This window comes from Trematomus bernacchii, unplaced genomic scaffold (assembly GCF_902827165.1).
Source record: "Trematomus bernacchii unplaced genomic scaffold, fTreBer1.1, whole genome shotgun sequence".
Classification (NCBI taxonomy): Eukaryota; Metazoa; Chordata; class Actinopteri; order Perciformes; family Nototheniidae; genus Trematomus; species Trematomus bernacchii.
Genome location: NW_022987739.1, coordinates 3,100,976 through 3,111,792, shown reverse-complemented (window position 1 = coordinate 3,111,792; position 10,817 = coordinate 3,100,976). Strand labels below are relative to the sequence as shown.

Genomic DNA, 10,817 nt, shown 5'->3' with positions numbered 1-10,817 from the left:
TTTTAATTGAATAAATGCATGGACAATATGGTGGGTATCCCCCAACATGAAGTAACTCTACAGTTCCACCTTAAAAATGTGGACGTAAGTAACCACTACAGGGGAAGGTCTCTCCCCCTCTCTCTCTCCACCCCTCCCTCCAGTGGTACAGCTGCTAAATCTGAAGCGTGTGTGTGCATGTGTGTGTTTATAAAGTTGTTGAAGAATGGCTGTAATGAAGAGAGGTCCGGCATGCAGGCTGCTTTTTCTCAGCCGGCATTAAGGTGTTGTTTCCGACGGTTCATTTGCACTTGAAGGAAATTTCACCATACGCAGTAAAATTAAAAATAGGTAAGTCTTTTTAATGTTTTTTTAGTGTGAAATACGTTGATGTTAGCTTTGTTTTGGACACTAACTAGCCTCATGTGTTCTTATTATTATTTCACAACAGAGGTTCATGGCACATGTTGTGGTATGTCTCATTTCTCTTGAGGTCAATGCAAAGGTCACTCCAGCTCCTGTCTCTGATAACAGGAACGATAGGTGATCACTGTGGCCCACCTAAGGAGCAACAGTTGTGGGCAAACCATGGGGAAAACACTTCTATCCCAACAAATAGCCTCCATGAATACCCCATCTGGCTTCTTGTCTTTAAATAGTTTGTCTGTGCCTGGAAATAGTTTCTGTCCCAGCTTGATAAAACATGCTCTAAAAAATACAAATCCTATCCTATGGAAGTACTGCTTGCCTGTGAGTACTTGAGAGGCAGGATAATTATATGATTCAGGGTTATAATCATAAATAGGCATTTCAGGTGTTTCCTGATCCCTGAGTTATGGGACAAATATTGAGCAATTCCTCAGACCACAAACAGATTATTTAAAGCGTCTTATGTTGCAGCAGTGGCTCAATCTGTCGGCAGTTTTCACATTTGAACAGATTCTAGGTATGAACACATTACACACGTCTGTCCATTCGTAGTGGAGCTTCTGACTCAAGTTACTGTTAGGATGATGTGTGTTTTAACAGCTGTGTTGCTGACCCCTGAACCACAACATGGAGAGTTTGTTCAGATGAAAGTGTCCACGAATGCATCCCAAACAGGTCTGACTTCCAGGAACTTTCCAAGAAGCTCCTTTGATTTTCAACGTCATGTTCCAGGTTTCATTTACAAGGAATCTGTAAACGTGGTAAACTCCTGTTTTACTCTCTAGTCCACAGCTGGTGTAACCAAATGTTTGGACGGCATCACATTAGCTGTATTCAGTGATGTAGACTTAAATGTTATGTTAAAGGGGGCCTAATATGCTTATTTCAGCATCATATTTGTATTTTGTGCCTCTACTGTTTCCATGCTTTAATGTTCAAAAAGGTCTATTTTTCTCATACTGCCTGCCTGTGCTGGGGCACCTTTTTTCTCCTCAGTCAAAGGCTTAGAGATGTCCCGCCCCTTAGCCTATCACATACAATGTGTTGGAGTGCTAGCCAATAGAAGTGTGACGGTTACATAGTGATGTCACTATGTTCCTGAAGAAAACAAATGAGTCCAATGGAGGCGTTTCAGGCTGGGGGGGGGAGTATTTGGGAGAGAACCCCCTCCTGAGTGAACTTTTTTATCCTTTGAAGACCCTTTCCATCGACAAAAACCAATATAGAACATTACAAATACATTGTGTTTACTGTCATAGACCCAAATAAATCACAATTAAGAAACTGGACTTAAAGATGTTTCACTTTTTTTATCCTTAAAAACTCAAACTGATAAATGAATTATTAAGATAGTTGGTGATTCATTTAATAGTTCACTAATAAATTCATCTTTGCAGATCTAGCGGTGATAATTGTGTCTTTATTTGGCTCCCAGGTTGTTCTTTGAGACAGGAGTCCAAATAAAAGTGTGAAAGATTTTCCTGTAACACATTCTTCTTTGTTTTCTGTCCGTGCAGTTGTTGTGAGAGATGACGTCGGAGGGGAAGTATGCAGACATCATGCAGGACCCTCTGTTCATCCAGGAGACCGACGAGGTGTACAGGAACACCACTGAGGTGAAGATGAGTCAGATCGTGCTGCCGTGCCACGCCAATCACTGCGGAGAGCTGAGCGTCGGCCAGCTGCTGAAGTGGATGGACTCCACAGCCTGCTTGTCTGGTAGGAAGACATCAGAAAACCTCCTACTTGTTTCTTTTAAACTCTGAGTACTTCTTCTTGCAGCTCAGCATCACAACATGTAACTGATGATATAATAACTGCACATGGAGACAATCTGCAACTCTGAACATGCACCATGGTTATCTAATAATATCCCATCATGAAAACTGAGATGCAGTTTATCTGAGGTCCCACAGCCAAGATTTGAAACCATGCTCTTGAAAGGGGTGTCCCTTTTTTATAGTAAGCATTTAGTCAAAGTCAACTTTCAGTTTGTGTGTACAGAGAGATCAAAATGACGTTTCCAACAATCCCGAATACAAAAATACAATTATACAGATATGTATAAAATATGTATATCCTATATATACACACACAATCAACAGACACATTTACACATATGCACACATTAAAATAAAAAACACAACAATCAATATAAAATAACAGTAACTTCAATATCAATATCTTTGGGAATGTACATTAGTGCAAGATTGTCCATAGCAGCGTAAACATTTTTTTACATAGATAAACAGGTGTGCAAGTGTGTGTCTTAAACATACCCCAAAAGCTCATCTAAATGCATCCCTGAAACACGTGTACCAAAGCATGAGATGTTATTTTGTCAAGTTGTGTTTGCTTATCTGTTTGAGGGTTGCATATTAGACCATGAATGCTCTGTTTGTAGTCTTGACTTTGTCTTGGTGTTCTTAAAGTCTCCTCTACTTTCCCTGAAACTATTAGGTACTTTGGTACGGTAACAAATTGTTGCTCAGATTTAGTTGTTGTTGAATTGCTGTTTCAAAGGGCATGATCATTGGAGCCCTAAACTTTTTGTTACAAATTAATTGTTATACCAGGAGTAGGCAATACTACTGTATCTACAATCAGGAGAAATGTCATATTTTGGTAGGTGTACAGCAAAACATAGCAGAATTTAGTTTGAAAATCAATTGAAAAACTGTTTAAAATTGACACGGTCTGTTTTGGGTTACTTTAGCCAAATTAAATATTGAATATCACAATTAAGGTCCAATATTGCCAATAAGAGATTTGTGTTAATTTATTTGCAGCATTACTTTTTTAATCCAGATTTCTTTTTGGATTTAGGGTCCCTGTTTTCATATTATGGTATATCTATACACAAGCAACAGATAGCACTTACCTATGAATCTTTTACGGATGATGTATAGAAAAATTAAATGCATTCGAATTTTAATATTTGTGTGTGTAAGATTATTTCTGTATGCCTTTCTATATGCACATATTCACATTTTACAAGCTTTCACTTTGCCTGAATTGAATATGCACTATTTAAATATGTGTTTAATCTCTCCTCGTCCAGCTGAGAGACATGCAGGTTGTTCCTGTGTCACTGCATCTGTGGACGACATCCTTTTTGAACACACAATAGGGTGAGATATTAACCCCTATTTTGCTCTCTCTGTGCTGTATCTCCACTTGATTATTATGTTTTACACAGATTGTGTTTCTACTATAACCACTGCTGCGTGTTGACAGTAAGCGTCTGTCTGTTTTACTCCAGGGTGGGAAATGTAGTCAACATCATAGCAAAGGTCAACCGAGCCTTCACATCCAGCATGGAGGTTGGTGAAATATAGTTTTTTATTTCTACACAGTGAACGTATCATTTCAGAAAAACATGTGGTGGTTCTTTTCATTTCAGGTGGGTATTTTGGTGAATTGCGAGGACCTTTACGCTGACAGGCAGTGGAAGGTTTGCCATGCCTTTGCCACCTTTGTTGCCCGACGAACTGGAGCTGGGAAGGTAAGGGATAAGAACTGAAATATATGGATGTTTTACTGAAGCTGGTTCAACATCTCCTGAGTTTGTTTATGTGCGTGCAGGTTCAGCTGAAGCAGGTGCTCCCTCGCACACAGATGGAGCAGACGGAGTACAGCCTGGCAGCAGAGCGGAGGAGGATGAGGCTGATCCACGCTGAGACCATTACAGACCTACTGAACAGCAGCACAGCGCAACTGGGTAAAGGCTGTAGGCATACGGCTTTAAATCACTGCACACATGCACCATTTAAAAATCAGTTTGTACTTATTTGGGATGTTGAGTGTAGCTGCCAGGAAAGCAATCACAAAGAAATGGCTCAAAGCAAACAGCCCATCCATGGATGATTGGTACGGTATAATTTATGAGATCTTTGTAATGGAAAGAATAACCTTCTCTATGAGGCTCCAGGAACTTAAATTTGAGGACATTTGGGAGAAATGGAAAGTGTATATTACCCCGATACGCCCTTCTTTGGTTTAACTGTTTGAATCTTTTATTTAATTATCTATACTGTCAATGTTGTATATTGAAAAGGAAACACCCCATGTTCTTGTGTGCTTATTGTTGTTGTTTTGTCAAGAAAAAGAGAAAAGACGGACCACTCTGTAAAACGATTTAACTACATATGTATATGTACACTGAAGTTGAAATGTGATAAAAAATAAAAAATAAAAATCAGATTGATTTAAGCTCTTTGTTTTTCCTGCCCTCACCAGGAGAATGTCAGGAGTACCAGGACGCTGTGCCGGCTGAGCGGACCCGGGTGGAGAGTGTGGAGCTGGTGCTGCCGCCACATGCTAACCATCAGGTCAGCACCTTCGGAGGACAGATCATGGCCTGGATGGAGAATGTAGCTACAATTGCAGCAAGGTCTGTACCTAATGTTCTAGTTTCCCTTAGTTTGTCTCGAATAAGACTTAATTTCTAGCTTTAAAGGAATAGTTTAACACTTTGAAAAACTGCCTATACAGCTTTTTTCACTGAGTTGGACATGAAGCTACAGCCAGCAGTCGGTTAGCTTAGACTGAAGACCGGAAACAGGGAGAAACCGCAGGAAATATATTGTATCAATACACCAGCCAGCACATTATGTCTTATTTCTTTATCAAAGACAAGTTGTGGTTAAACAGGGGGAAATGTGTTGGACAGTTTCTTGGCATAACACATTGACTTCTTGGTGTCTTGGCTTTTCTTTGAGACTCCAGGAAGTCACTGCAACCGGCGAAGACTCCAAACCCCTTTTTAAAATAACAAACAGTCTTCTTTACATTTGTTTATATGCATTAATCAAATAAGATGATTATGGAAATTAGCGACCGTTGGAGATGCTGGTAGGTAGGCTTTGTTGCTTTCGAACAGAACCCGCTTTTCTCTTCTCTTTTGCCTCACATTTAACAGGGAAATGGGAGAATGGCATCCGTTTCCTCACATAACATCCAACATGAAAACAAATAAGCTTATTCCTAGAAATGTCAAACTAACCCTAGTTTGCTCAGGCTTTTGTAATAAGACTAAGGTTAAAAACATCAACACGTAACAAACTACACTTTTTCTCTGTTTTCCTTTTATTTTCCTCTAGTCGCTTGTGTAACGCTCACCCGACCTTGAGGTCCATAGACATGTTCCATTTCCGTGGTCCGTCTCACATTGGTGACAGACTGGTACTGAAAGCCATTGTGAACAATACCTTCAAGCAAAGGTGAGTTTACACATTATGAAAGAAACTAAAGAATGAAGCAAATATCTCTCAAATCATCCACTTTAGGTTTGCAATGTATTCCTGTAACAAGGCTTTTACAGTCTAAAATGTGTTCATACTGTACGTCTGTGTATGTTTTCTGAACTGCACTTAATTCTTGTGCTGTAGCATGGAGGTGGGAGTGTGTGCTGAGGCCTACAAGGGTGGGGAACCTCTCCGCCATATAAATAGTGCCTTTATGACCTTTGAGGTGCTGGACAGTGACAGGAAACCGTGCACGGTGCCACGGATACGACCTGAGCCTGTGGTGAGTTTTCTTAGTGTCCTGTAGCTTCCTGAAAGTCCATGATGAGCAGTAATGTATAGAGCCGAAAAAAAAGCAAGTATGTACTTCATAAAGTAAGGATCCCTTTGTGACGATTTCATATTATGTTCTACAGGATGGAAAAAGACGATATCAAGAAGCTGTTGCCAGAAGGAAGATTCGCCTTGACCGGTTAGTATCTCCCTTTAAGTTAAGATAAGATAATCCTTTATTAGTCCCACAGCAGAAAAACAGATAGTAAACAGCAAGAGGTTGACTATGCAGATACAGATATGTGTATTGTTTTGAGTGTAAAGGTCGCTTCATATGCTTTTTCTATGTTCCTAAAGCCATCCTTGAACTTTCATCTTGTCAACTAGGACACGATGCATAGATGGAATCAAATCTATAGAACAGTATGTCTTTCTGGCCCTTTGTCAAGTTTGACTCAATGGAAATCATAATAAACAACAAATACATTGAAAGAATAATAATATATGTTATTTGGAGGCGCCTTTCACGACACCCAAGGACACCGTACTATTCAATAAAAGGTTAAAAACAGCAAAACATGATGAAAACACAAGCAGGGCAAACATAGAAGAGGCATACACAACATGTAGTCTATGATTACAGTGTAAAGGCATTGGAAGTCGTACAGAAACAGTCATTATTTATTTGCTTTGTCCGACAGAATCTATTACAATATTCTGCAGCGGCGAATGACTTGGCAGAAAAGCATATCACAGTTGAGCAGACCTGACACTGTTAGGCATAATAACCTCATTGTTCAACTGTGAAATACCCTGCCTCCAGTATAATCTGTATTCCACTATTTGTTAACAAAATGTGTTGGCTCATTGCTAGAATGAAAAGCTTTATATTGCATAGCTTCTCTGGTTTTTTTCTGTTGTCCCTGAGTCATTGTGCCCTGCATGTTCACAGGAAATACATCCTCTCCTGCAAGCAAGCTGAAGTGCCCGTCTCTGTGCCCTGGGAGCCAAGAAACCAGGTATTGGTATTTTCTGGCACACACACTTGTTGAGTCTAGATTTTGCCAATATATTCAGACTGTTCCTTTTGTTTTTTTAGATGTACCTGAGCTTCAATAATGTAACCGCACTGAAACTAATGGATACCAAAAACAACTGGGTATTAACTTCTGAGAAAAACAAGGTCAGTAATGTTTGTGTTAGCTTCCAGGATATAGCTTTTTAAATGGTTACAGCTGTTGTGAATCCTGCATGCATTCTGATCTGTATTGTGTTGGCTGCACCGTCACAGTGTCTGCCCTGGAGGAAGGCCCATATTTTTCAATTAAATCGTGGAATAATGCAAGATAAGTAAGAAAACGTTGTCTAAAGCTAAAACTTTAAACCTTCCTCTGATCCAACTGTCTCTAAAAGTCATTTTTCAGACATTTTGAGAATAAGACTTGAATGTAGTCACCCTCAAAATATGTATAATTACCATATTTATAATCTCTCATGCACCCACCAGCTAATGTGGCAGTTTTGACAGCATCAAACTCGATGTGCGTACATTGGAGTAATGTGAAATCCTATTTATAGACACAGAACTCACCGTCACGTTGTGTTTTTGCTGCGTTCTTAGGTCAGACTGTACACGCTGGAGGAAAACCACATGCTCTGTTTCAAGGTGGAGATGAACGTCAGCGTAGCAGCTGAGCAGACGTTCCACCTCCTGTCAGACCTGAGGAGGAGAAAGGAATGGGACCCGGTCTATGAGTCAGTGTGAAAACAGTTATCTGGTGCAAGACTATTAACAGTTAATCCAATAGTAGATTAGCTTTAAGGATAATTCTGATGTTTTTTATTGTCAGCAAATCACAAAAAAAACACAATAACAAGGGGACAGAGAATGCAAAAATCCACAAATCAACAGTTTCCTTAAAGAAAGGTTTAGTAATTTCCTAAAACAGCAGGCAATTGTTACTCAAACAAGACTGTTTCTTATGGGACTATTTTCATCTGTGGATGTATATGCATTTGGTGCTTTATTGAGTATTTACGTCAGTAGGATGGTGTATGTGGGATCGAGTAAAGACAAGGCATCCATTGTGATTTATTCCAACACACACGAACGCGCACATGACCAATGAGGGCACGAGATAAGTTTGTGCACGAGATGGAAGGCTGACAGGCAGGTAGGCCATCCAGTTATTTTAGCCGGGCCGGCCCAGATGATTGGTTGTGCTTTTTACAGTATTACGGCTTCCACAGATGACATTTTTTAATGGATTTTTTGTCAAAGCACTTCAGATATTCATTGCTATCGGGATGTTAAGAGCATTCCATGGAATATAACAAAAAGTGTATCTCGAGCCGGTTTCTCAAACTTACCTACCCCACCTTTAATAATAATATTAATAATTGAACTGTTGGTTTTGATATTTTTTTTCATTCACTTTTTGACACCAGGAGGAATGAAAAATATGACCAGCCTTACATATTTAAATTCCTTTTAAATATACAGTAACAGTAACAGCAACCAACCAAACAAACAGTGATAAAGTCAGATTATATGTTGTGTCTGCATGAAATAAAAACTCCTTGTATGTTTGCACATACAGTATTAAACGCTAACACTGTGCCGCTGCAGCAGTTATTTGTAGTGGATGTTACAGATACAATTATCGAATTATTAACAGATTGTCTCGAGTGATAAAGACAGCAGCGCAAGACGTTGATTCTACATCTTCAATATTATTATTATCATCTGATGCTTAATCCTTTGTGTGCAGGGAGTGTGAGTATATCAACCAGGCAGATGAGGAGGACACTCTTTATCGCGTGGCCACACCGTCCGTCAGCAAACGGGGCAAAGGCCAGGACTTTATCATGCTGGCATCTAGGAGGATGCCATGTGACGCCAGGTCAGTGACACTTCTTTAATTATTTCTCTGCTGTATTCTTTCATTTTCTCTTACATTTCTTGATTTCCGTTTCCACCTTTTTATATGATATATTTATGCAACCAGTTATTGCATTACTGCTTGCTCCTTCGTAAGGTCTCATGATGGTATCCCTGCTCCTCTCAGGGACCCGTATCTGATCGCCCTGCGCTCCGTCACTTTGCCTACTCACCCCCCCACGGAGGACTACACCAGAGGAGAAGTGCTCTGCGCCGGCTTCACAATCTGGGAAGAGTCCAGCACTGTCACCAAGGTTGGCACTTCAGCATGCCGCGTGCTATGAGCTCATCACTGCATTAGCACTAACGATTCATCACTGCAGAGCTAGGAACACACAGGCTGCAGTGGTTTACTGCACCACATGTGACCTGTAAGAGCCACTTACACACAGAGATTAGATTAGATTATACTTTATTGATCCCACATTGGGAAATAGTTTTGTCATAGCAGTACTGTATGTAAACAAAGCATTCCACATGAATTAAAATTTAAATAAAATAGAAAATAAACAGTAAATATATATATCAACACTAAAAGATATATACTGTATCTAATAAATATAGAGTTTAAGTTAGTCTAGACATATTTATTTTTGAAAAAATATATTTATATTGGCATTACAGATCACATATTAAAATGAATACCACAATTGTTGTATAGTTCAGTTTGTATTTATGTTATTGGAGTATGAAAAGGTCATGCTTCTGTTATTATTATTATTATTTAAGACGGGTGATAGGGGCCGCAATGCAGCTTTCTGTGCACATGTACAAAATAGTTTAAAGAGTACATGTTATATTTTTCTCATACTGCCTGTGCTGCAGCACCTCTTTTCACCCTCTGTCTGAAACCAGAGCCCAGTCTGCTCTGATTGGCCGGCTCTGTTGTGATTGGTCAACCTCTTAGAGATGTCCCGCCCCTTAGCCTATCACGTACAATGTGCGCTAGCCAATAGAAGCCTAGTGCTACAAAGTGATGTCACTATGTTACAACTGTTAAAGAAAAAACGTAGTTTGCTAAAAAGGCCACTTTATGATCTGATGTGTTTTTGTTTCAGATCACCTACTACAACCAGGCCACTCCGGGTGTCCTCCCCTACATCTCCACAGACATCGCAGGACTCTCCTCCAGTTTTTCCAGCACTTTCTCAGCCTGTAGTCACTTCCTGGAGGCCAACAAGGACAGCCCGGCTGCTCTGCCTCTGTCTGCACTGACACACAGCATGGCCTCCCTACAGGTGGACCAGAAGCACCAGCAGGAGGATTAGCATGAAGTCTCACACATACTTGAATGTACTGTACGTGTCCTACCCTGAGATTACAAACATATTATCAATTGGTTTGTATGTTCTTTAAAGTCCAACTGTTTGACTTTGTTTATTCTGAAAATGAGAATAGTTCTCTTGAAATAATAACATTGTATGCATGTTTTAGGTCTTGCAACTTGTTTTAAGCAAGATGAATAGGTATGAAGCAAGAGTGCACAATGCGTCTGAGCCGTTCTTGGATTATAAGACTTACGTTTTCTTAGAGCTAATATATAAGGAAAACCTACTGTACTATACTAATTTATAGATCAATTAATTATATTTTGATTTAAGTATTCAACACAATCTTTGCAATGTATAATCGTGAGAAAGCCATGTTTATTATGGTATTGCCAGTCTTTTAGTCTAAACTGTGATGTGTCAATCAGCCTCTTGTTATAGGTTATTTTCTACCTCCTGAATAAAGTTTTTCAATTATTTGATCAAGACTTTGAGTCTGAGTAGGCCAAGATGAACATTTATTGTGTACTGTTGCCTTTATTTTGAAATGTATGTATTTTAGAGGACAACTCTTGCACTGATTGTATGATATATGTTGACATTTAATGGCTGAGTATCTCACATGTCAAGCTGTCTTGATTTGAACTGAAACAATAAACACAATGGACCAGTGGATTCTTC

The 10,817-nt window shown here is 39.5% G+C and overlaps 1 protein-coding gene across 1 annotated transcript; it reads left to right on the top strand.

Annotated features, from left to right (window-relative positions):
• The first annotated feature begins 148 nt into the window (after nucleotides 1-148).
• acot11b (acyl-CoA thioesterase 11b) lies at nucleotides 149-10,809 on the top strand. The gene is made up of 16 exons (XM_034146646.1): nucleotides 149-330; nucleotides 1,926-2,127; nucleotides 3,470-3,539; nucleotides 3,671-3,731; nucleotides 3,812-3,913; nucleotides 3,994-4,129; nucleotides 4,648-4,801; nucleotides 5,511-5,630; nucleotides 5,799-5,937; nucleotides 6,071-6,126; nucleotides 6,880-6,946; nucleotides 7,027-7,110; nucleotides 7,549-7,682; nucleotides 8,699-8,830; nucleotides 8,996-9,122; nucleotides 9,927-10,809. Exons 2-16 carry the CDS (start codon nucleotides 1,938-1,940, stop codon nucleotides 10,134-10,136), a joined length of 1,782 nt encoding a protein of 593 aa, XP_034002537.1. The 5' UTR covers nucleotides 149-330; nucleotides 1,926-1,937; the 3' UTR covers nucleotides 10,137-10,809.
• Nucleotides 10,810-10,817: the final 8 nt, after the last annotated feature.

Excerpts from the sequence above, each read along its gene's own strand:
- acot11b (XM_034146646.1), top strand. The coding sequence starts at position 1,938 with ATGACGTCGGAGGGGAAGTATGCAGACATCATGCAGGACCCTCTGTTC. Across the intron at positions 3,914-3,993 it reads GACGAACTGGAGCTGGGAAG|GTTCAGCTGAAGCAGGTGCT; the intron begins GTAAGGGATAAG and ends ATGTGCGTGCAG. Across the intron at positions 7,683-8,698 it reads GAATGGGACCCGGTCTATGA|GGAGTGTGAGTATATCAACC; the intron begins GTCAGTGTGAAA and ends CTTTGTGTGCAG.